Here is a 26,147-nt window from a genome sequence, read left to right as displayed (position 1 = left end):
AAAATGTCACAGCGTCTTTAGTAATCAATTACTTACGTCAAAGTAGGACCCCGCATGCTCCAGTATCAGCTGAGTAGAATCAGGCTTATTTTTGCAATAGGTGACATACATCTGAAACTTGTCTGCCTATAAACAAAACAAAAAATGAAAAACAAAACTCCATTAATTAGAATATCTCTTTCAAACCACCACAAATCACAGCATGACAAACTTTCATACAGGAAAGATGCTGTGTGGATAAAGAAAATTTCAGACTTAAACCAAAGAAACTCTATCTTAAGAAGAAAATTTGGGGTGGCCCTGCACTATGGCGCAGTGGGTTAATTAAAGCCCTGGTCTGCAAGTGTCAGCATCGCATATGGGCGCTGGTTCTAGTCCCATGTGCTCCTCTTCCGATCTAGCTCTCTGCTATGGCCTGGGAAAGCAGCAGATGGCGGCTCAAGTTCTTGGGGCCCTGCACCCACCCTTGTGGGAGACCCGGAAGTTCCTTGTTCCTGACTTCGGATCAGCTCAGCTCCGGCCTTGTGGCCATTTGGGGAGTGAACCAGTAGATGGAAGACCAATCTCTCTCTCTGCCTCTCCTTCTCTCTCTGTGTAACTCCGACTTTCAAATAAATAAATAAATCTTAAAAAAAATAAATCTTTAAAAATAAAAAAAAAAGGAAAGTTTTTGAAATGAGAAATATCCTGCATATACCACACATTCCCAGAAGTCTCTTCCTCAGGCAATTGGGCTGGGCAACTGTCCCTCTGCTCCCACAGGGGCAAACCTCAGCTGTAGGCTTTTGGCAGCACAATCTTTGCTCTACTCATCTGCCTCCATTTTGGACTGGGTGACCCTCTGGCAAGACTAAGCACTTACCTATTGATCAGTCCCCCAGGTCACACAGAAGCCTGGCACACTCAGTGTTCTATTTCAGCCATCACTATGGCCAATAAAAACCCATCCATGGGGCTGGCATTGTGGTGTAGTGGGTTGAACTGCCATCCAGCACCCCATATGGGTGCCAGTTTGAGTCCTGGCTGCCCTACTTCTGATCAAGCTCCCTGTTAATGTGCCTGGAAAGGCAGTGGAGGATGGCCTAAGTCCTTGGGCCCCTGTACCCACATGGGAGACCCAGAGGAAGTGCCTGGTTCCTGGCTTTTGTCTGGTCCAGCTCTTGCCATTATGGCCATTTTGGGAGTGAACCAGAAGATGGAAGATACCTCTTTCTCTCTCTCTCCCTCTAATTTTTTCAAATAAATAAATAAATCTTCCAAAAAAAAAAAAATCTCAACCTAACAATGAGTTGGAGAAAGCCATTCTTTGAGGTTAAGTCTGTTATCTGACTGAAAAGAAATGAATATCACCCCTGTTGTCAGTGCATCCACATAACACAGAACAAGCATGTGAGGCATCATTACCCAAGTGACAAAGCAGTGTCCAACATCCTCTGGCAACTGTTCGTATTTTTCCAGCTCCTTCAGGAAAATGCTGCAGAAAACAAAAACATTGTCATACAGGGAGGATGTTTTAAAGCATTTACTAGGGGATATGTCAGAAACTGAAAAAAGGTGTGTACCCTGTAGATTTTAAGAATTAAAATAAGTAGCTCTTATCTAGGGCTAAGTTATTGAGATTTTGAAGCTTCTAACCAGTTTATGCCTTCAAACACTAGAGCAGCTTAGCTCTAGGAAAAGGCTAGAGTTTAGAAGCCAAGGATCAAATTCAGGAACACTAATGTTCAGTAGGAGGAAAATCCACTTAGCATCTTTATGCCTTTTGCTGGGCTGGGGCCAGAGAACTGAGGAGACCCCACCAGCTCTGGCTTCTGTGTCTTCATACCATCAGCTACTGGGCTGCCCAAGCTCAACCTACAGGAGCTCCTGACACTGCTGTTTTTAAGATCTTAAAGTAAAATTATGTGCCTCCTTTTGCACTTTTGGAAAGTGCATTTTATCTTGGTCAGACTACACATCTGATCCTTCCTCAGTTTCTGTTTCCCTCTTACTCTGAAAGAAGAAATAACACTGTTCTGTGGTCCCATCGGGGACTCTTCTTTCTTTTATCCCTAAGAAGTAACTGACATGGCAGCTAATGACTTAGCTGGAGAGAAGGTAGAATTCCTACAAAAACACTTTCCTAGCTTTATTTCTGCAGAAAAAAAGTCCAAATACAAAGCTGAGTCTGTGCAAAGTCTCTAGAATGTCAGTTTTTCAAAGACTGGTAAGCTCCCTTCAGATTTCAACATAATCACTGAAAGAAATTTGCATCAGACTTGAATTTCTCACCATGAAATTTGGGCACAGTACCTGGGTTTTAAGAGTAACCACTCCCCAAAGGGAAAGCCACTCACTTATGATGGAACTCATAGATCTCCTGCATGTTTCCGAAGATAATGAGCTCCTTGTTGACAATGCCAGGTGGGATCTCCTCCACGCCGCTGGTCATCTCCCACAGGTAGGTCTGGCCAGAAGGGAACAGGGGGATCAGACAAAAAACAACACCGCATGTTCCAGAAACAGCTACCTCTGACATGTGTAAACACACACTCAGAGTTAACGTGTAAATGAAAATATGAAGGATGGAACCTTGTATAGAACATTAAAAGATTCTTTTTGAAAAAGCCCTTCAGTTGCTACCAAACCTTTAAGGAGTTTCTACACATTTTAGCTCTCAAGTTATTCCTAGCCTCATATTTTGGAATGACACTACTCCACAAGGTCCAATAAATATTCATGAACCACTATGCATATGTTGCCAATCATAATTAGTAGGCGCATTTCTGGGCAGCTGCTGAAAAACTCCCTCCACAGAGAGCACAGGCCAGGGCGTCATGTGATAAACGGGCTGAGAGGATTACTGCTGCATCATCCCTGTCATGAGCGAAAAGAAGCCTAGAACGTCACAGAAATGTAGAAACACTAAACTGGCTGCTTAAGCACACTTTACATTTCAAAATAACAAAAACATTGTGATTATGCTAATAATAACCAGTCAGTAAAAATAAAATAGCAAGGTTATACTCTATATAAATAAAAAAGCAAAAAACAAAACAAAAACAAAAAAACTTACTTACATCCATACACTCCCGCAGGTCTCTTACATAAGCCTTCTCAGTTTGAATTAGCTCAGCCATTATGAACCTGAAACACAGTAACGTATAATCAGGAGGCGTGGTTATTATATTATCTGCTTTTATGGATTTATAAAATAAGGAGCAGGGTCTAAATGCATTGGTACTAAAGTAATGGTTTTGAAGAATTAAATCAAGAACAGAAAGAACTGTTATCCAGCCACTAACTCAAAAAGAAAAAAAGGACTTTGGAAAACTTTTCACAGAGGTACCTACACATCGGAGGTTCCCATGCCAGCAGGCACCTGGGCCAGGAGACTCGGGTGGTAGGGGTCTGTCCTGTGCAGTGTAGGATGCTCAGCAGCTTCCCTGGTCTCCACCCATCAGATGCCAGCAGCTCTCTCCCTGCTCCCCACTGTCTGACAACCCAAATGTGTCCTCACACTGCCAAATGTCCCTGGGGACAAAACCATTCGCAGCTGAGAACTACTGGGTTAGAGCAGCCTTTTGTCTTTATTTAGACATAGTAAAGATTACTAATTGGCAACTTCTAAACTCCCAGATTTGTGTTATTAAATGTCCTCTCTTTAGTCTTACCATCTATCAATGACAAGCAATTTGTCAAACCCATATGGAATGGAGGCACAAAAATAAAACCACAAAACCCTTCTCTAAACCAGGTGGCAAGACGACTACGGTCACAACACAGTCCATGCTGCAGAAAGTAAGCCAGAGCAACAGAGCGTGCCAGTGCCTCTAATTTCAAAGCAGGCAGAGAAGTCCATTTGTCCAAATGGCGTTTCCTTCCCTTCATTCTTAAAAGCTGGCTTACTCTTTCCTGCGGGCAGATTTTCGTTTTTCTTCATTCAGCTCATGAGCGGCATCTCGAAGTTTCACCTCTGACCCAGGGATGCTGGCTGGAATGATATCGAGCTGAAGGCTTTTACTCTGTGGAACAGGAGAGCAATGAACACCGTTAATTAAGTAGCAAAGAGGACAGGAGGAAGAAGACTGTGATTATTCAGTTTGCACAAAGCAATTCACCGATTTGTTGGAATCTGAAGAAATCCCCAGGGCTTTTTCCAAAGAGGTCCTGTACTTCTCCATGCGCAGAGAGAAATCTCTGTACCTCTTATCCACAGCAGTGACACATTTTTTTATCTCTGCTGCATGGGCATGCCCCTTTTCACAAAAGCCATCAGCCAGCTGTATCAATAGCTTCACTCTCTCTTTGGTTTGCTGCAAAAAACAACAGGAAAGTATTGTGAAGCAAATGAACTTGACTGCTACAAATCCAAACACAGAGGTGACCTGCCTTCAACTCTGAGGGCTGGACAGGAGGAGATTTTGGTAGTGGAAACTTAAAGGGAAGGCCCATGTCCCTTCAGTGCATGACTCAGATCCTAGACTGCTTTTTCTTCAGCTCTTTCAAAATGAATGGCAGTTTTATGACCTCAGAGAAGAAAACTAGACCACCTTTCAACAATGTCTACATCAGGTGCTCAGCAAGAGGAGCAAATATCCATTCAGAATGTGCTTGTTACCTTTCAGCTGCTCTCTTCTTCTGAAGAATGCAGGGTATTCAGCTGTGCCAGGGAGGTCCTGGCTGCAGGCAAGTGTATTCTATGTGCCCAGGGCAAGCAGCCACCTGATTTCTCAGTCTGCCTAAAGTCTGAGTGGCAAAGACTGTCCCCATGGCTGGGACTCTACAGCATCCCTGAGGAAGTGTCTGTATCACACACCCCTTCGTTTTTTAAATTCTCAATGGAGGGGTCAGCGCATCAGCATAGTAGGCTAAACCTGTGGTGCCTGCAACCCATACGGGCTCCAATCCACGTTCCAGCTGCTTGTATTCTGATCCAGCTCTTTGCTTTGCCCTGGTAAAGCAGTGCTTGGGCCCCTGCAAGCACGTGGGAGACCTGGAAGAAGCTCCTGACTTCGGATCAGCTCAGCTCCAGCCTTGCGGCCATTTGGGGAGTGAACCAGCAGCTGAAAGACCTTTCTCTCTGTCTCTCCCTCTCTCTGTCTGTAACTCTTTCTCTCAAAAAAAAAAAAAAAAAATCTTTAAAAAAATTTTTAAAATAATGATTCTCAGTAAAGGAGAGAAGTGTACCAGCCAAAGGTACTTTATATTTCATGCCTATGTGAGAACTCTGCCTCAAAAAGATTATTCTCTATGTACATGGAAAAGATCTTTTAGTAGGATAACCATGACTTTTTTTACAAAGTTAAGGAGGACTATACAGCAATGGTTATATGGATATATTTGGCATCGATTTTTTTCACAACAGACCTTCTCCTCACACCCATTTCACTAATTACTGTGGTACCAGGCTCCCTGCCATTTCCAGTTAAGTAAACTACTCTTCTACTATGAAATTTGCCTTTCTCAGGTTTTACTAGGAATTCTTTATGATGAATACTCAGGAAATTGGCTTAAAAATCCCTAAAAGAGAAAGAGTTCAAAACCCAGAAAAATTATCTGTTTGTAAAATGCAAGTTTTGAGCTACAGTTTACTGGACAACTTGTGAAGTTGGCTGTGAGGATACTTCTGGTTCATGAGGCTTGCACCCTCGTCCGTCTGCATGGTATCTCCATGGCTGCTTCACATTTGCTCTCAAACACCGGCCCACCCTGGAGCACCTAGAAACTGTCTTCCAGCCCTCTATCAGAGGGCATAGTTGTGTATCTGTTAACCTGTCTATCTCTCTTGTGAGAATGTCACCTCCATGGCCCAGGGATATCTGCTTGTTTTACTCATTTATCTCTATTGTCTATCACAAGTGCCACTTGCAGAGGGCACTGCAGAGCTGTATGTGTGTGTTTTTAGGGGACTAAGAAAGGCATGTGGTGTTCTAAGTGCTGGGGACATGGAAGATAATATAGAAAAGATAATGCAGCCTGCCCATAAAACAGAAAACACTCATCAGCAGGAGGCTTGAGGAAGGTGTTTGTCTATGAAGGACACACACTAGGAAACATACCAGGTGCCAGCAGGTGGCGCCAGAGGTGGCACCAGCATGCTGACACTGAATGTAGATGCAACACAGAGATTTCCCACAAGCCAAGTCTGGGGGAGTAAGTCTTCCAGAAGCAAACTTCATTCACACATTTAAAGAAAGTCTGCTGTTCAGATGAGGACAAAACACTTCTCCAGAAGGCCTTCCTTGGCTCTGCAGAAGAGTGCAGGTAGCCTTTTCTTCCACCATGCCTTTATTTTTCTTCCTACTTGTCATGTCTATGTAGATACCTTTTATCTACTTACTGTGCTACTGTCTGTCTACCTTAGCAGGTCCTCCATGTGCCCAGCACCAGTTCTGAGGACAGGGTTGGGGCTCCATAAACAACTGATTGTAACTAAACTTAAGTACTTAAAACTCAAGAATTTGCTAAACTACAAACCTGACATTTTAAAGATATACTCATGGGGTTCAAAATTCTAAAGGCAAAAAAGGATACAAAATAATCACTCTTCTCACCCCACCTGCTGTCACCAACCCCAATATCAGGGTCACCCTACATACTTGCATACACATGTGCAAGCAAGTGCACGCATGTAAAAATGCATGTATTTTTCTCGCTTACATGTATATTAATGTTTCCTACAATAAACTATGCTCTTACCAGAACAAAAGCAGCACCCTTGCTCATGTTTGAAGCCACCTTTGTTATGGAAGATTCATAAGCTAACAACCCCCCACCAGTGGGCTTTATTGTGGCTTCTAATCTCCCACTGCTGACAGCAGTCATGTAAGAGTGATCCTTAGCACCTGTGCTTTGACATGTGTCTGAGCATGAGGCTGGAGCACACGTTTCAAGGTGTGTAATTGCTGGGGCAGACAGAAGTTTTCTGTGTGCATTATGCTACGAGATGCTGCCAGAGACCCCCACAGAGGTCAACCCAATTCACATCTGTCCCACCCTTCAGGGAATAGACTCTTTTCCACTGGTGTGATTTAACTTTTTGATCTTGGCCAACCTACTGGGTGAAAATGAACTCAGTGTAGCCTTGATTTTCACTTTCCTTATTTCAAGTAAAGCTGGCAATCTCACATGCTTAAAAGCCACTCAAGATTCCTTTCCTGCAAGCCATCTATAATATCTTTTGTCGATTTTCTTGGTCTTTTTTTCTCTTACTCATTTGTAAATGTTCTTACTAAGCCCTTTGTGATATGAATGCAAGCATTTTTCCTTACTTGCTTTTGGTTTGTGGTGGACTGCCCTTTAGAAATTTTCATATTTTTTGTATAGGTAAATTTTCTAATCTTTTTCTTTTTTTGATTTTGGATTACTGAGACAAACTTCACTACATAAGGATATATACATATATTTAAAAACTCTGTTATCTCTACTAGTACTTCTAGGTTTTCACTGTTGATATATAAATCCAACTTAATTTTTGTTTTCAAAAGGCTACCCAACACTATTAAAGAGAATTCCTGTCTTTTAAAGAGAAATACAATAAGGGTTTTCAAATTTATTCTATTTGTTAATTCTAGAGATTGTTATAAAAGCAAATTTTTACTTAAGATTATATAAAATTATAATTGAACAATGTCATCTATAGGCATAATCAAAGAAATAGAAAAAAATAAAAACAAACTGAATTCTTAAGGCCACAGGCTCATTGTGCAGCCGTAGTGAAAAAAGCAAATCTTAAATCTCCTTCAGAGTACTCCGTCGCGCATTTTCTGAATACCTTCATAATTGAACCCTAGAAAAAACAGAGCTCATGTACTGCATATAATGACTATGATTTACTAGCTAAATAGTCACAATAATGAGAAGCACACAGCCAAAGTTGTGGTGCATCTGCAGGATGGAAGAGCCATGATCCTTACCTGGAGAGGCAGGACAGGGCAGCTCTTGAGCGCTCATCGCCTCCAGAGGCCAGCCATCCACCCAGCTTCCCTGAACGCCCCCACCCCCGCCTCAGGGTTCTAGCATCCACCCAAGGCCAGGTCCTCTTGTGGTGCCCCAGCCTAGGCCCCTCTGCAGCCCCACTGAACTGCACAATCCTGAAGAACAGAGCCCACTGGTTCTGCAGAGGGGCCTAGTACCCTCTAGGGCTGAGGGGAAAGGAAGGAGGCCAAGAACAATGGGAGGAGTCAGAAATGGTTACAGAAAGTAGACTCACAATGTTACAAAGTAGTGTTGTCACTCAATGACTTTGAAATTGCTCTTTGATAGGCTGTCAAAGACAGTTTGACAATCTTGTTGCTTTAGAGGAAAATATCCAGCTGGATCACTTATTTTTCTATTCTTAAATTTGAAATAACCTTTGACTTTTCCTAAAAAGACATTGTATCATGAAAAAGAATGGCACTTCTGAAAATACTGCCAAGGATGTATACTCAAAACCTCTGAACAAAGAACTCCACAGGTTGTGAGCATAACTCTAAGAATTCCCAGACCATTCTGAGTTAAAGAAGGAGAATCAGCCTCTGTGGGAACATGCTTTGACCTGGAAAACAGTCACACCAGGGTGTGGGTTCTCACCTATTACCTTAAAAACTCAGATTTACTCATGTATACTGCATACACCAAAAGATGTACTTACTTCTATTTTGAGCTTCAGGATCAAAGGGCAAACGCACTAGCAGGATGCTGACATGCATGCTGCCAACCACACACAGACAAGCTTAAGACTAGGCCAAGTGTGAGCACCACCCTTCATGTGTTCCACTAAGGACAAGGAAAGAAGCAGTCACAGGATACCTGAGAGTCTAGCTGGCAACACTGGCGAGTGTGTCACAGAAGTAGCAAGAACTCAAAAAATGCCTTGGAAAAGAAAAAAGAGAGAGAAAAGGCAGGGAAGGAACAATGGAAAAGACAAAGAAAAAGAAAGGGAGGAGATGTTCCACTGTTTACAGAAACTCAAGGGACAAGAGGACACAGGTACCTAAAGTGGGTGATGAAGAGGAGAAGCCAGGGACAGGCAAGGAAAGCAGTAGGAAGCATCATCTGAGTTACGTAATGTGCAGCTGCCCACTGGCACTGGCACAGCCCGTGTCTCCATTCTCAGTAGGCACTTCTCAGTGACACTTTTGGGTGTTGCTTCACTGATCTGAAGCATCCTGCTCCAGTTTTAAGTCCACTCCAACTTTGTACTCACCTTTGCTGTTATCTGAAACTCCTCATGTTCCTTCAGCAACTCCTGGGTGTGCTGGATACTGGAACCCGTGGAAGTGTGTGTGGAAAGGTAGAACTCCCCGTTGTCATGGATCCACTCCAAAGCCTGTGGAGGGAGGAGGTAGGAAGTATCCACCTTGAAACCCCTGTGAAGGAAGCTCTGTCTCCAAGGAGCTGCGCTAAATGTCAATTACAAGCAAGGCTGGCCTGATCAAGAAATAATCCCTCAAAGAGAGAAGCATTTCTGAAATGAAAATCACAATTCCAAAAAACAGAAGCATTCTAGAAAGTTCTAAGCATGTCACTTATATAGCAACAATAACAAGTTCTTACCACTGTGCAGCAAAAGGCACAATAAAAGGCCTTAACAAATATTTTTTCCCAAGAATGCTGAGAAGCTGTGGGCACAGGGGCAGTCTGAATGCCTCATATGGTGAGGTACCCAGACATTCACATCACCAACACCTAAGAACCTTACTGGGGCATTTTAATTGAAAAAGGAAAACAAATGTGCATTTCCAGCTCTCAGGCCTTCTGTCTACTCCTGTGTCCATCTGGGGTGCCTGGGCATGTACCCACTTCACTTGCTTTTGAGGGCTCCTGCAGAGGACCCCTCAAACATTATGCATAAATACACCACTGGCAGTGCAGAGAGGAGGGGCTGGCAAGAGATGCAACTTAACCCTTCTGGTTGTAGGACAGAAATTTTCTCATCTGGAAAGAAGGGGTGCAGACTGCATTGGAATGCTAGTTCTAAATCATTATTCTCTCACATTTTTATGTGGAAGCTGACTTTTTTCTGTTTTTATATATCTGAAGTGAAATCAGACTTCTTTAAACATATGAGCATAAAATAATCAAGTTATAGAAAGAAGCACAAAAAAAGGACAAGTGTTTGTATTTGCCCTTGGTAATCTCTGAGTCACCTATCGTAATTTGCTGTTTTTAGAGAAACACAGACTGTCTCTGTTAGATACATCCTAACATCTGTGGCATTTTTGCGGGGAAAACAGAAAAGGAAACCTTGACCCCTGTGAATCTTCAGCTTACTGGCTGGGAATTTGTTTCCATGCTGCCTGAGTTTGGCTACCCTGTCCCTGAAACAATGCTAACACTGCTTCCAAATGAAGGCCATTTCCCTAAATCTATTCCAAGTACCCACTTTCTCCACTCTTGAAGCACATTGTTTCCAAGTGTTCACAGTGGAGTCACTGCTATAAAGCCCAGAGGAGTGAGAAGTCCAGACCTTCCGCCTGTGGGCGGGGAAGGAGGACACAGAGGAAAACTCACAAGGGACAGCGGCAGTGACTGTCGGGAGATTTGTCACAAGGGACATCAAGGAAGGCTGGACCTGAGTGGACCTGAATGGGCCCAAGTCGGCCTGCTGCAGGACAGTCAGATGGGTGAGGCCGAGGAGAGGTCAAGGAGAGGCTCTGGTGGGTCACAGACACAGCTAGCCCTTTTATCCTAACACTAAAGTGGCTGCCATGTGGAAAGGAATTGAGGCGGAGAGCAACAGCAGTCAGCAGCCTGGAGTGCAGGTCCGCAGGCCCCACACAGCTGGAGTTCCACTGGGTGAAGAGGGGCTGGGAGCTCAGCACTACTAGATCAGAAGGAATGCAGGTGAGAAGGTGAGGGAAAGGCAGGGATCAAGAAAAGTCGCCTGGTCGTCCTGAGAGGACTGAGATGAGCGGGGCTGGGGACACTGGTAATCCTGCATGCTGGTTTGCTTTGGGGAGGCCACATTGAGAGGTATCAAGGAGAGACCCTAGATTTATAAATCCGGAAACCAGAAATGGAGGTCAGGGCTGGGCAACACCAGAAAGACAGATAAAAATGAGGAAAGAGAGACAGGAACAAGTGTGAACTGTGCCCAGAGAAAGGCAACCGTCAGCGGCATCCATTTTGGAATCTCATTATACTGCACAGACAAGTGAAATCCGCAGCACTGTGGTTCTGGAATGGGACAAAACTCTATAGGGCAGTAGGGCTGCCAGCGTAAATTTACACTATCTGCAATGGGACAAATTTATCTTCCATGTCCAATGATACTATTTTAATTTTCCTTCTTGGTAGCTGAATGATCCCTTATCTTTCAACCCACAGATAATAAAGATACTCAGATGTAATGAGTATGAAACCATCTCTAACTAGAAATCAAAGTAAGCTGCTAATGATTCTGAGGTACGGTTGAGCTTTCTTTAAATAAAGTGAAGGAAATGTAAGTTAACAGTAGACAACGGCACTGCTTGCAACCTTGCTATTGGGAATGTGATGGTACGACCGGGTGAAGTCAGTCAAGGTGAGAAAAGGGTGGAGTCAGGGGCTGGATCCAGGACGCCTGAAGCTCAGTTTATGGAACTCTGAGGAACTGAGGAGTTCTGGGTCCAGGCCGCCAATTACAATGACAACATTTGCAACCCAGGAACAAAATCTGTTCCCTAAGTGGGAAACCTATGCTGAGGAAAATTTAATTTTTCTTGGGCTAAAAAGGTTTTTTGAAATGCCTACTCTGTGCCAAGTTACCAGGTAGATGCAGAAGATAGCCTGGGACTGAGCTGACATCAGGACGGGGGTCACCACCAACCCACTGCACTGAGGGTCCCAGTGACTCTAGGCAGGTAACACACATCAAGCCCAGCTGGGGCCTGGCCACACACAGGTGTTCAGAGAATCTGTCTGTCTTCTCTCCCATGTTTTCCTCCTCAACCCTGGATTCTAGACAGCTTGTGAATTCTTATGCTACTAAGATGAAAGGGAAGGGATAAAAATCTTAATGTTTAAGACAGGGATAAACTTTTCCTTACAGCAATTTTCCATGACTGATAATATAGGTAGGATAACTTCAAGCCAAAGTGACTTAAGGTGGGAACACTCCCAATGTATTCCCCTTCATGTCTCTTGGCAAAAGGCAGAACTTTTTTTCCCCTTTAATTATACTGAATTATTAGAAATTATGTCTTATTTCTTCTCTAGTTTTATTTTAAGAGGCAAATTATGCATTAGCAGGAAGATAGAATCGGTAGCAATCTAATAAGAGATGTGGGTATCCCAACCGGCATCTTAACCACTAGGCCAAATGCCCATCCCTGTCATGTTTCTTAATTTTAGTTAAATTTGTCAAAGATGGAACAGCAATATAAAAAAACTATACATAAGCACAGAATCAAGATTCCACAGTGACTATGAAACAACTATCATAATTATTTGTAGGTAGCAGAATGGTCCACTTGTGAAAAGTCAAGGTCACTGAGTGACACACCTTTACCAGGCTGTGGGGATTTCCCCTTTGCATCAAACTGATCATTAAAAGGCAAGACTGCTTTGTTCTTTAGAAAGTTGTCAAGGTGGCTGAAATGTCAAAGTCTGCCTGATAGTGGTGGTGGTGTGAAGATCAGGTGTGAGTCTGACCTGCTTGGCACTCCTCTCGAAGACCACGTACTGCTGGCATTGATCCAGACGTCTCTTCCTCATGGTCCAGTAATGCAACACCCTGTTCTCCCGCTGGAAGAGTTCATTCAAGATATCTGAGAGAAAAAGGACAACACATACGTTGATGCTTGCAACCAGGTAAACACCTGTAAAATCCCACCAGTTTTTATTACAATACAATGAAAAAAAAATCAATACAAATTTTAAAAAACGCCATAAAACCTTAGGAGAGGGAAGGACGTGACATAGAGAAAAAGGGAAAAAAGAAGAGCTATACAAGCAAAACATCACAATCACACAAAAACTAAAAATATCACAGCCACATAATAACCACCATAAAATTATTACACAAAATAAAAGCCAGGAAGAACTTCAGCAACAGGTAGGATGTAGACCTAATTTATGTTAACAATCAACTGGACAAATGTGAATAACCCATTAGAATAAAGTACACAAACATGAAGTTCACAATTTAAAAAATATGACCACTAAATATATGGAAACATGCTCAACCTCAATGAGACCATCTTTCACTGTTTTTGACTGTGTTCTTCCCTTTTTTCCTGGCAAGACTGATACCATCTGGTGCTAGAAGTGGTAAGGGAAACAGGCACTCATGAGCCTAGCATTCTGGGGGAGAACAATGGAGTATAACTCTTGCAGGGGGCAATTTGGTAACAGGTGATTGTGGGGAGCAGCCCGGACTAGACTGAGTTACTGGAATTAAGACTTATTCTATGCATCTGCTCTCCCACAATATGGCGCTGGGAGAGAAGTAAACAGCTTCTGCACAGCTGCCTCCAGTTCAACCAATAAACTGTAGGACTTGCTCCTGATTGGAGGAGAGCAGCGTACTCGGCGTGTGGGCAGCCGAGTTGGGATTGGCGGAGGAGGACTATAAAGGAGGAGAGAGATGGCATGCACCGGGAACATCTGAGGGAACATCTAAGGGGAACACCTGTGCAGCCCCCGAGAGAGCCGGCCGGCGGTGTGCCGCTCCCCTGCGGAAGTGGGGAATGTGGCCAGGGGGAACTGCCCTTCCACGGAGGTGGAAGGGATAGTAGCCAACCCGGGAGGAACCAGCGGCGAACCCGGGGAGGGCCAAGCAGACAGAAAGAACAGCGCAGGGTCCTGTGTCGTTCCTCCACGAAGAGGGGGAGCGACAGTGATGACACTGAAAGTGTGCATACCTTTGAGCCAGGAATTTATCTGTAAGACAAACAGTACTTATACAAGTACTCAAAGCTATCTGTACTAAGATGCACAGTGCTGTGTTAAAGGGTGAAAAACAGGTACCAACATGTGAACCCATTAGTGGGGGAAGATTCCATGACAACTACGCTATGACAGATACCCAAAAGAGAGCAGATCTTAAATTCTGATCTCGAAAGACAATTAGGATGTGGTATTAAAGTCAAAGGAACGGCTGGCGCCGCGGCTCACTAGGCTAATCCTCCACCTTGCGGCACCGGCACACCGGGTTCTAGTCCTGGTCAGGGCGCCGGATTCTGTCCCGGTTGCCCCTCTTCCAGGCCAGCTCTCTGCTGTGGCCAGGGAGTGCAGTGGAGGATGGCCCAAGTGCTTGGGCCCTGCACCCCATGGGAGACCAGGAGAAACACCTGGCTCCTGCCATCGGATCAGCGCAGTGCACCGGCCGCAGTGCGCCAGCCGCGGCGGCCATTGGAGGGTGAACCAATGGCAAAGGAAGACCTTTCTCTCTGTCTCTCTCTCTCACTGTCCACTCTGCCTGTCCAAAAAAAAAAGTCAAAGGAACAAGATGCAGGGCAACAGAGTCCCATTTTGTAAAAAAAAAAAAAAAAGGAGAGGTAAGTGGAAAATTATTTCTGTACATATACACATTTATATGCATAGACAGAATACACAAATAAAGTCCCAAAAATAGATGCCAGAGGCAAAGAAATCAGGCAATTTACATGCGCTTTTTGAATTTTTTTTTGCAGTAGGTATGCTTTACTTCAGAAGTTTATAAAACAAAATATCTTTAGAAAAAAATTCCCAAGACCAAAATTGCAAATGAAATAGGTGGGGTCAAGGATATAACTTCATTATATTGAAAAACTTAAATACAGTAAGTTTCCCATAAGCATTTCTTGAATTCTTAGTAGGCTGTGTGCTCTGTGAGGAACAAGAACTAACAGCTGCATTTCCACACATGCTCTGCAGTCATGCTATGTTTTCTTTCCATCCCTGAAAATGTGAACTATTTTAATGAAGTAAATTAAGATTTGAAATTTGAGGTCAAATAATTGAGCTACCAGTTAAACAAATAACTTGCAAGAAAATGAATGTAAACCAAAGGGTCTCTTCTAATCTCTGCTTGCCACAGTATCTGCCTGAGCCTGTGTTAATTTTTGGCCAGTGGGCAGCCAAGCACAGTGTAAGTCCCCAGATCCTGGGCCTCCAATCCTCATCTGGGGCTTCCTTACACTCCTGAGGACTTTGTGACCACGTGGTCTCACTCCTCCTTGGCTATGACCTCTGCAGTTTGACAGTCTTTTCTGTCACTTTCACCCTTACAAGGATTCACCGCACTGCCTCGTGCACACACCTCTCGCCCACAAGCAGCTGGTAAGGGAAGCAGGACATTTCTAATTATCCACAGAATCAGATTAGAATTACAATACCCTGCAGCAAACGCATGAAGAAGGGCCAGTAAGTGAACAAACACACGTGACACCAGCATTAGAAAGGACCACTACACCTCTGATAAGACAAAGAGCAATATGACCAATAAACAAATGCAATGCTGAGCGGTGGGAGAAAGGAAATTATTTCATGTGAAATGGGCCAGGTGAACTGGGTCTGTGCAACTTGCTGTCAACAAAGATTGTTCACATTTGTGCTGAGAAACTGCTCACTTATTGATTGCTCATTTTCCATAAGGAAAAGCCTAACAATTAATAAATAAAAGGGTACATCAGGAAGTTTAATAGTAAAATGGAATTAAAATAGAACTTGGGAGGATTATACTCATAGTACATTAAGAGAACATGATTTTGGGACAGCTACAGATGAATCAGATGTATGGAGAATAGGATGTAATGGAGTTTTTGTCGATCATTTTTTAAAAATGTGACAATCTTTTGTTAATTGATTATTATTTTTTCCCTATAAATCTCAACTTTGGCTGTGTGACCACGTTCAAGGTGTTTACCTTCCCATCTATGTCAGTCTCACTCTCCACAGTTCAGTATATTACACCTTTTTCTATGCACTTACAGATAATGTATGTATAAACATGGTTTCACATAGATTTTATACTAGAGTGATATTACACTATATAATATTACTTTGTCATTTGCTTTTATTAAGTATATCTTAGGTATATAATTAAGACTTCATAGCAATTACATTGGTACCAAATTTATTTGAATTTTTGAAAGTATTTTGCATGTAGGTAACTCTGGTTTTAATGTATTATTCATAATATTTTTGAACAAAATAGCCAAAGGCAATAAAATTATCTTAATTGTTGATTTTCTTCTTGTTAATATTCTTCAAGCTATCCAATGAATTTTCCATCCATTCACTATATTACCAGTTTATTCATTTATTATTTTTATCACTAAACTGAGATAATTAGTGAGGATCTCACTGATATGAAATGGACATTGAGCATGAGTTCAGAACATCAAGAGTTCAGAACCTGGTAAGCTCCCACCACTGGGCGCCAGGCACCCCCGGCCGACCCTGCTGGTTCCCAGCTGTACTCACTTTTCACTTGCTGCTCAGGAGCTTTGATATGCGTCACCATCCCTGGCATGTTCACGCTGTTCCTGTGCAGGTACTTCAGGAAGACATCTGCATTCCTCCTAGCAAGTGTGCAAGCCTAAGGAACAATGGAGAGCGCTGTGTTTGTTAATTGGACTTAATAAAATCAACACTGTGTGGCCTTGACGTACCTCTTCCCCTAAAACACACATCTGACTGGCTTGTGATAGTGAAAATCCATGGGTTAAACCCTGTTTCATTTAAAAGAAATCTGTCTCTCTGAGCCCTTGCTCTGATGATGCCAGCTGCTATGAATGAGCTGCTCAACACACAGGCTTACAAGGTAGGACCACGGGCAGCACTGTTGTATAGCCAGAGAGGAGGCAGAGCACTTCCCCAGTAGAACTTTGAGAAATCTGCATCCCTGGCCAGCCTCTCAACTAGTCTTATGAGAAATCTGAGCCACAAGATCCAGCTAAGCTGGACTTACATTTATGTGAAGGCCAAACAGAAAATACTTTCAGCTTTAGGGGTCATCATACTGTCTCTCAATAACAAGTATTCAACCCAACCATTATAGATGAAACCAACTCTGTTGGATCTGTGAATCAGTGGTATGGCTAGATTTCACCCTCGGGTAGTGGTTTGCCAACCCCTGGCTTTAAGCCATCAGAGTTTTGGGGTGGTGTATTTTTGTAGTACTAGATAATTGATATTACACATTTCTGTAGTAGGCTAAACAAATAATTTAATCAACGTGGTTTAGAAAAAAGTTTATGCAACAGAAAAGGCTACAAATATAAAACTAAAAGTGTCATATTTAACAATCTTCCACTTTTCCTGCCCAGATCTTAGATTAATATTTAGTTTAAGGAATTCTGTATTATGGTATTTAGAGATCACAACTGGCACTAGGGGTGCTCCGTACCACTGGGTTGGCCACTGTTTCTAGGCTTTTCCAGTAGATGGAGCTAGAATTATTTTTTAAAGTAAAATAAATCATGAGTCCCTACTGATCATTATGAAATTTCAAGCTGTCACAGCATGAATGACAGTGAAGACTGCTATGGCACACCTAAAGGACGTTCAAGCCAACCTAACTTGAAGGGGCTCCCATGGGCAAGACAAGTTGAATATTAAAAGATATATGACAACTGCTTGAAACACAAGAAATACATTAAAATCCATGATGATACGAAAAAATACATAGAAGTTGATAGGACAATTCATTATTATGAATATGGCAAGCAAACAGAAAGAAACAAGCAGCTAAGCCTTTTCTGGACAAACTCCATTGTAGAGTAACCAAACAGCTAATCAAGGCCAAAGGAATGACAGAAGTACAACTCCCCATGAAACAATATCACCACCAGCTACTACACCCTTCAGAGGAAAGGCTGATATAATGGATGAGTTGCACTCACCACATCTGAACCACCAAAATATCTTATATTGCAGAGACCAAAAAAAAGCACATTAATTATGTCTCTTGATATAATCCAAATGGAAGCACACAGCAAGCACTCACGAAGTATTCTTAGTTCACCAACAAGCTTTCTCCCTGGCTTCCTCCCTATCTCACTTTCTCCCTCTCTCTCAAACCTGAATCTGATAAAGGGTCTCAATCTGGCAGAAATGTAAAGGGTTGTAGATGGTGCTAAATCACTCACCAAATGCAATTAGGAAAATCCAGAATAGGGAAAATCAAATAGTATGAATAATCTATTTCTTTAGTTAATAAATACTGTCAGATTAAAACGGATTTTAGGAGCCAGCAGTGTAGTGCAGTGGGTCAAGCCACTGACTGTAACACCAACACCCCATATGGGTACTGGTTTGAATCTCAGCTGCTCTACTTCTGATCCAGCTCTTTGGCTAATATGTCTGAGTAGGCAGCAGAAAATGGCCCAAGTGCTTGGGCCTCTGCCACCTACCAGAGATACCTGGATGGAGTCCCAGGCTCCTAGCTTTGGCCTGGCCCAGACCCAGCCATTGCTGCCATTTGAGGAGTAAAATAGTGGATAGAAGTGGAGGCTACAATGGTTTTCCCACCCTGATTCACTTAAAAACAAAATGTTGTGGTAGACACTCAAGACAAGTTGCCAGATACAATATTCAAAGAGTTACATTTCCTGCCCCCCCCACCCCCCACTAAATGATAGCTCTGTGGGATGACTGCCAATGTAGCAGGAAATAGTGCCATCGGGGCCAGAATGGGTCAGAATGTAAAAGCAATGAGAAAACTCCATCAGGTAACAAGAAGTAATCACCCTGCCCGTTTTTAACAGATCTGACTGGCGATAACAAGTAGTCTTTGAAATTCTGTTTGAAGAGTCCAAGAACACAAGACAAGAGCATTCGGTATCAAGTGTTTCTAACCATTGTCACCTTTGAAATTTGGTTCAAAGCACATCTGTGAGTTACATACAACCAAATATGATACATACTAAAAACAAGGCAACCTTTCTTACTCAAACCTTCTCAAAGAGAAAATTCCCATCTCAGTCTGAATGAGATGTGACTTCTCTCACAGGAATTGTTCCCTGAGAAGGGCGTTAGTGACTGGTCCCAAATGCCACAAGGTGCCCAGGCTTTGTGTCTGGGCTGTGCTTGTCTTCTGACATAAAATCTTCTTTCCTAAATAAGTGGACTTTAAAGATTATCTTATTATTTATTATTCCAAAGATTATTTTATAGGCAGTGTGTTTCACCAAATCAATCCATCCATCTTGTTCACTGTCTCCAGAATCAGATATGACTTCCAACCAAGCCTATTCACACATATTTCTAGCTTTTTCTCTGTGAAAACTACAAAGATAGTGTACATCACACATGACAAAGACCTAACATTTTCTTTAATGAACTAACTTATCTCTGAAGTTGTCACCCCAATCACTTTTCACCCAGGATAAGAGCTGTGAGGTATGAAGGTCTCCTTTGGAAAGCATAGGTCATGCACCTGTGTAGGGCCAGCAGGGGCACCTGCAATCTACAGGTTTTACTCTCAACTTACGGTCCTGACATCCTCTACCATCTGAAAGTGGACCCTCTGGATTTCTGCAGGGTACAGTGATACAGCAGCACCCAACAAAGCCAGCTGCCTACCTTCAGGAATGCTTCCTTCTGCTCAAGGTGCTTGCTGATCATGGGAGTGACATGATCCGTCTCAGAGTTGGGGCCCAGCTTGTCGGCTCCACCACACCAGTCTTCCTCTCTCTTGTATTCCTGTTCCAAGCTCTCAAGGACACTGCAGACCTGGGAGTGGAAGAAAATTAAAGACTCAGTACCCACCTGGCCTCTCTGGGAAACACTTTCAGTTTGGCTGTGGGGAAGAAGGCACCACTGGAGGGACCAAACAAGCTAAGGAGTCATAGGCTTTCCTTGGTCTGAGGGCAAATGTGGGGTCTAGGCAGGCAGGACTTTCAGAACAAAAACAAAACCCAAGCTGCATTTCCTGTTTCCTTGTGACATGTTTCCATCACAAATTTTAGGAGAAGAAAAGTGGTATCCTCTCAGCTACTTTCAAACCTACTATTTTTTGCTGCCTAAGGTAGTGAAAATAATTATATTAATTAAAATTTTTAATAATTTCCAGAATGTGCCTTTCTTTTTGCTTGACTTGGATCTGACTGGTTCAATAACGACAGACATGTTAATAATGACATAGTTGTTCCATCAAACACCAGTTGGGAGCCCACGGGTCGGAACGGCTCTCCCACCTGCTCTGAGGTCTTATAGAAGGCCACGGATGCATTGACGAGCTTGAGGCGGTCTTCCATCTTGAGCATGAGCTGCTGCCAGTGCGAAGCCACCTTCTCGGCACAGTCGCGGATCAGGTCCATGTCGTAGTGGTTGGCCTGCAGCATGGCCTCTGCCTTCTGCTGCACCTGCAGCGCACTCTGGTGCGTTTTCTGGTCAGACGGCAAGGGAAGGCTGATGAGCAGGGGTCACGCAGGATGGCTACGGTAACTCTATTCTTGGTGACTTCACAGACACAACTTCAGTTAATGCTCATTAGGTTGCTTCTAAAAGCATGGCAGGCAGTTAAGTAACATGCTTCTATGCCCAGCAACAACTGAATTATGTCTAAGTCAACTAACAAAGGATGAAAAGCATTCCAACTTGCCAGATGGGTCTCAATCGTGGGGTTCTCAGTTCGAGAAATCTCAAGAAAGACCCTTAATGGCCAATATGCTAAAAAGGCTATTGAAATGTCCCCCACCTATTATTCCCATTGGCCCTTCCCCTAACAGCTGCTGGAAGCAAAAAAACATGTGGAGAAAGGGTGGCCAGAGGGAATGCTATTTTCTACTTAAACTCTCGACCCTAGTGAAAAGTTTTCAAAATCTACTGATTTTAAAAAGGACACACAAAAATGACTGGTAATTAAGGATGAACCAACTGTGTTCTGAGGCCCATGCCATATGAGAAACACATGAAAGCTTAGGGTGAATCCAGTGTATCACCCTAGAAGTTCTGTGAGGGGCTGAGGTCACAGTCTCCCCAGGAACTGAAAAGCGGCCAGAGCGGCACTTGGATCTCTATGGACACAAGTTTGTTTGCTTGTTTGTTTTAAATAGAAAAATTGTACATTTCATTTGAAGAGTGCAAATGGTCCCAGAAAACAATATACCCTTGAAAATTCAGCCCCATCCTTGACCCAGACCCAGAGATTTGATGTCGGCAATGTGCCCACTAAAAGTCACTTGCCCAGCAAGTTATAGGTTCTTAGAAGCTGCTGGAGTTGGCACCTCATGAAGAAGTGTTAACAGGTATTCACGGTCTACCGTGCAGTTGGAAATAAATTATCTGGGAATAAATGAGTGGTGCCTGCTATGGCTTTCATCTCTGGCTAATAAGATGAATGTAAGGAGAGTAAGACACAAGTGTTCAGTCACCAAAGCTCCAGTCTCCTTGAGGCCACCATACACAATTATTATAGCAACCTCCCCCCTATCCCCTCAACTCCCTCCCCCAAAAAACCAACATAAAAGCAGCCAGTCCAAGGCTGAGCATGAAGGGGAGTGTGGCTAGACTGGCCCAAGCTATTCTGCGGTAGCACTTTCAACAGGGCAACACCCCTGGCCGTGGTGAACAAAGCTGCTTATAAGCATGGCTCTGAGGACTGTGTCAGCACGACCTACTGATAACAGGGTATTTACGGCTTGCGTATGGTCTTGGTGAGTCCCCAGCACTCTGCTTTGTGGAGGGAGTAGTACACATAGCAGGAAACGCCTACAAGATCAGAAAGATGTTTAAAAAAACCTCTAGCAGAGACTGCACTTTGTTCTCCCTGGTCTCGAGGTGTTTCTGACTGTTCTTGACGGCAGGAAGTGCATCCTGCCAGGGCCCTCACAGGTCCCTGACCTCTGGGACCCCTACAGTGAGGCTCCTGGCGGGGGTGGGTATCCTCACTTCATTGTTTCCTCCCCTGTAGGCCAACTGCTGTTTGATAAGCACTGCATTACCTAAAGCTGAGCCTCCTGTGGTCCCACAGTCATTGGCATGTCAGGGTTTAGCAGGCTTGTCCTGTGGATAGAGACCCTGCTCAAGACAGGGCCAGGCTCCTACCTCAATGGCGTGCTGGAACTGCTCATGCTCACGCTGGAGCTGCTCGGCTTCCTGTAGTGAGCTGGCGGTGATGAGCCCGGCATTGAGCATGGACTCTCCATTGCGGATCCAACCCAGCACCTGAAAAATGGCACAGGGTAACTCCGAGCAGAGGTTTCTCAGTGCACCCTGCAGGCCATCAGGAATGAGAAATGAGCCTGCAAGGTGGTCTAGCGGCTTCTGGCAGGTGTGAAGGACTGATTTCTTAACAGTTCTAACACTAATGGCATACTCTCCTAGAGTGGTACCTGCCTATTTTTAATTGATTCTGTTATTTTAGTAATGAATGGGAGATGCAAGGTGGAGGGCTCACTGAATTGTCAATGAATCCACAGGTCAAAATAGTTTGAGGATCACATATTGGAAAGCCTACTGACAAAGAATTCCCTGATAATCAAGAGAACTGTTTTTATTCTCTTTCAGTCCCAATGAACAAGCAAGACTGGCAAACTGCCTGACAAAGGAGAATTAATTCACTTCACTAATCTATTCTCCAATTTATTTTGCACATCAAACGGCATGATAACCAAAAGTGCTAACTAATTTGTACACAATGTTCAAGGTCAGACTGAGATTCTCAGCTTCACACACGAACAAAAGGGGGAGCCAATTTCAATGGTGAAAGAAATCATGGAAAAATCATTCTGGAAAGTTATTTGTAGCAGAAACCTCCAGTTACCTACATGATAACGCTTCTCTTCTTGTTCCCTCAGAAATCCTTTTGAGGACTGCTTAAGAAAAAGACCCTCTAGCTCATTTTACAGCTTCATTATAGCTATGACATGATTCTAGCTTCAAAGCAGCAGTCTCCTGGAGGAGTTTGTGAAACTACTTCTTTTCGGAAACAGGTGCCTTCTCCTTGCCAAGGCCTAGGATGTGGGGGTGATGGGCTGAGTTATATCAGCTATTCAGCATTGATAAAGGAGAGGCCATCTATCACCAAGATCTCAGCCTAACATACAATGAGGCCGCTAAACAGACACCAGCAACCTACTATCCCCTGACCTGTTAGCTAGGGCAAACGCTTGATCTAAGCCAGCATTTTTCAGTCTCTGCTACTCACAAGTAAAGCCAATTCCTAAGGGAAATACTAGTTTGTTCCTTTATTTCTTAAATGAATTATTTTGTTTTTGGCAAGAAAGAACTGTTTTATCAGCAGGTCACAAAACTTCACTTCAATGTTTTGTAAATACATGCTACTGATGGCACAGGGGAGCCAGTGGGAGCCCTTTCAGTAAGAACGCTTCTGAACTGATGCCACGAGCTGCCTGCCTCTGCACTACACCTGGCTCCAGAGGCTCTCAAGATTGCTCTAATCAAACCAGCATTTGCTGTCCGTGCGCCCACCAGAGCACCGTGAGCCCTATTTGCTGCCACCAAGCCAGTTTCACAGAAGCAGACTGCCTGCCCACTGGATAAAATGCCATATCCATGCAGGGAATCCCTTCTACATGTCTACTTTTTATCTTACCATGCCACCCAGCATGTCCTTTACAGTATCTTGCTAACACAAGAAGGGAGTCCCAGCCATATGTGATCTGAGATTAAAAATCAAAGTTAATTAAACCAGGAAGCAAGTTGGTCAGGGGTTCAAACAAGGCTCCACCAACAGCTACACAAGCTAAGGGTATTATTCTCAAGTGCTACCCTGCTGGGCACTATAGAGCAGACAGTGCCAGGCCACAGGCTCTGATTCTACACGAGACACACCTATACCGGGTTAGGAGAACCTCGTCTATCAGGACAGCAGTGATTCTACTCAGGGACAATCTTCCCTGGTACTTACAGAAAAAGATGGAATTCCCTCCTGACAAGGCCCATCCCAACCTCCCAGCGCCCTTGGCTCACCTGCTTCACTTCTGCCTGCAGGTGGCGCAGCTGCACACACTGCTCCAGGTGCTTACGATGCTGTTCTGCAGCCAAGTCCAACTCCTGCTGCTTCTCATGAAGAAACTCCAGCAGGTCCTGGACCCGAGTTGCCATATCCACATCTCTATCACACAGCAGTTCCACACCTGCAGACATCAACCAGCCCTTCAACCTCCTGTTCTCAAACACTGGATGGCACACAACCTGCTTGGGTTATAACCTGCTGCACTGAAGGTCAGGTTCAAGGAGGGCATAGGGGAACATGTACACCTGAGAGGGTGTATAAGCCAACAAAACCCATCCCTATCTACTCCTACCTTAATAACTAGTGAAAATGCAGCATCTTTACAAATGAGTGAACTCAGTTTTCCTTTCACTGTTATCTTCAATATAAGCAGTTTATTCTTCTACTGAAGCATTTAGTTTACTTTGTGCAAAATGAATAACACAGTATACATGTTATTGCTGCCTCTAATACAATTCTGAGACTATAGTGACATCTGCTGGTAAAATGTAAACTAAGAAAAAATGAAGAGTAGGAAACATTTTCTTGGGATTTACATTTCATTCATAGAGCTACAACGTATCACTTTGTAAGTTCATGCTACTTGAAATAATATGTGGGAATATAAACGGCAAGTACTGTAACTGTAATGTGACTGTATTATTGCAGGAAAAATGCAAAACATTTCCTTGCAAAGAATAGATATCTATAACATCTATATCAGAAGGTCCAAAGGGACTTGGCAGGCATCACATTGAAATAAACTGAATTCTGGCTTGGGACAGGAGGGGAGAAGTGTTGTTTAGAAAAACCTTGGCTGACCTGGGACAGAATGACCCTTCTTACCAGAGGCCTGGACTTCGTTGACGTATTGCAAAAGATCTTGCCCTTGGTGGATGACATCAAAAGTCAGGTTGTTCATTGTCAAGGCTTTGTCTGCGTGGTGCTGGAGCCGTTGTTCTGCAATGGTGAGGTCTTCTGTGTCGAAGTCATTCATTTGCTGAGAAAGCTCATCGTTCCAAGACTCCAGGTCTGAGATGATCTGAAAGAAGGAAGTACCGTATAAGATCAGGAGCAGAAAAATAAACATGCACTGCTATATCTCACCGTGCCAAGCAAGAAAGGACTAAATGTGCCAAAAGGACACAGAAAGTGTGCACTGGAGATGGGTGGGTTGTGTGACACATAAATTATAGCTCAATAAAGTTGCTGTTTTCAAAGATATTTTAAAATAAATGTATACAGAAGCCAGTTGAAGGAGTTCTCACTAATCAAAGCTGGGACAATTAGCCATCCCCCCAAAAAATTACAACTGAATATGGTAAATACACAAAAATCCACTGATTTCTAATGGTGTCTTTAAATAAAGGAAGAAGAGCTTAAAAAGCCAAAAAATAAATGAAAAACTCTTTGGAGCCTAGTCTTTATTATGCAAATTAGTAATTAAAGGAGACATGATTATTTAAGCAATTCATGATGAAAGGAAGTACCTTCTTATAGGTAAATCCAACTATTAAATGTGCACAGAATAATAAATTTAGAAAATGATCTACTTCCAAGTTGTTATAAAATAACTGCCTCAGGCAATGATCACCCATGCAGTCAACTGTGATGGCAAAGGCTTGGAATGCCAGTGCCCCAGCACCACATCAGTCTCAGTCTCCCTGCTGAGCAGTGCTGATAGAGAGCTCCTGGAGTCTCTCTGCACAAAAATGGAACTTCAGTATGAACAAGTTTTGTATCTAACTGCTAAGTTAAGGGAAATATCAAAGAAAAACAGTTTAGCAACTTAGGGACATCCTGTGAGCAAACGCAGAATGTGGGACTTGTTCCTTTACCAATTGATCCAGTTATCCTGACAAGTCATGGCATGACAAAAGGGAGTGGAGCAGAAAGACAGACAGTTCTGGGAAGGGAATTAGCCATCCAATGCAGGCACCTACATGAATCTGAACATGAGCTGGGTATCAGAAGACAGTCAGAAGTGACTGCCTAGTTGGGGAGGCTGGGTGCTCTATGGGTAAGTACACAAATCTTTTAGACACTTAGGAAAGTCTTTAGGAGTGAAATGATTAACTGGCAAAGATTTTCTTTAAAACATTATACCTCAATAGTAACAAAAGAAGGGATATTTGAAGCAAAGGAGGTCAAATCTTGTTGAATTTGGAGAACAAGCATATGCATGTTTCATTGTACCATTTCTGGACAGGTTTGAAAACTTATATAATATGATTTTTTAAAATTAAGAATACAGCCAGCACCACGGCTCACTTGGCTAATCCTCCGCCTTTGGCGCCGGCACCCCAGGTTC

General features: G+C 43.3%; 1 protein-coding gene across 7 annotated transcripts in view; it reads right to left on the bottom strand.

Moving 5' to 3' along the window:
- TRIO (trio Rho guanine nucleotide exchange factor) overlaps nt 1-26,147 on the bottom strand; it is a 373,294-nt gene that overhangs the window by 109,742 nt on the left and 237,405 nt on the right. For all 7 annotated transcript variants that reach the window (XM_070056594.1, XM_070056595.1, XM_070056597.1 and 4 more), the window contains 14 exons: nt 24,683-24,878; nt 23,812-23,978; nt 21,925-22,044; nt 20,073-20,264; nt 19,459-19,608; nt 16,357-16,471; nt 12,601-12,716; nt 9,173-9,295; nt 4,101-4,295; nt 3,889-4,004; nt 3,060-3,126; nt 2,337-2,446; nt 1,405-1,474; nt 37-126 (listed from right to left, as the gene is read on the bottom strand). In XM_070056594.1, coding sequence (XP_069912695.1) covers nt 37-126; nt 1,405-1,474; nt 2,337-2,446; nt 3,060-3,126; nt 3,889-4,004; nt 4,101-4,295; nt 9,173-9,295; nt 12,601-12,716; nt 16,357-16,471; nt 19,459-19,608; nt 20,073-20,264; nt 21,925-22,044; nt 23,812-23,978; nt 24,683-24,878 — 1,827 coding nt within the window. The remainder of the gene's footprint in view (nt 1-36; nt 127-1,404; nt 1,475-2,336; nt 2,447-3,059; nt 3,127-3,888; nt 4,005-4,100; nt 4,296-9,172; nt 9,296-12,600; nt 12,717-16,356; nt 16,472-19,458; nt 19,609-20,072; nt 20,265-21,924; nt 22,045-23,811; nt 23,979-24,682; nt 24,879-26,147) is intronic.

This window comes from Oryctolagus cuniculus, chromosome 14 (genome assembly GCF_964237555.1).
Source record: "Oryctolagus cuniculus chromosome 14, mOryCun1.1, whole genome shotgun sequence".
In the NCBI taxonomy this organism is placed as follows: Eukaryota; Metazoa; Chordata; class Mammalia; order Lagomorpha; family Leporidae; genus Oryctolagus; species Oryctolagus cuniculus.
The sequence above is the reverse complement of the archived record's forward strand: the minus strand, read 5'-3'. Positions and strand labels throughout refer to the sequence as shown.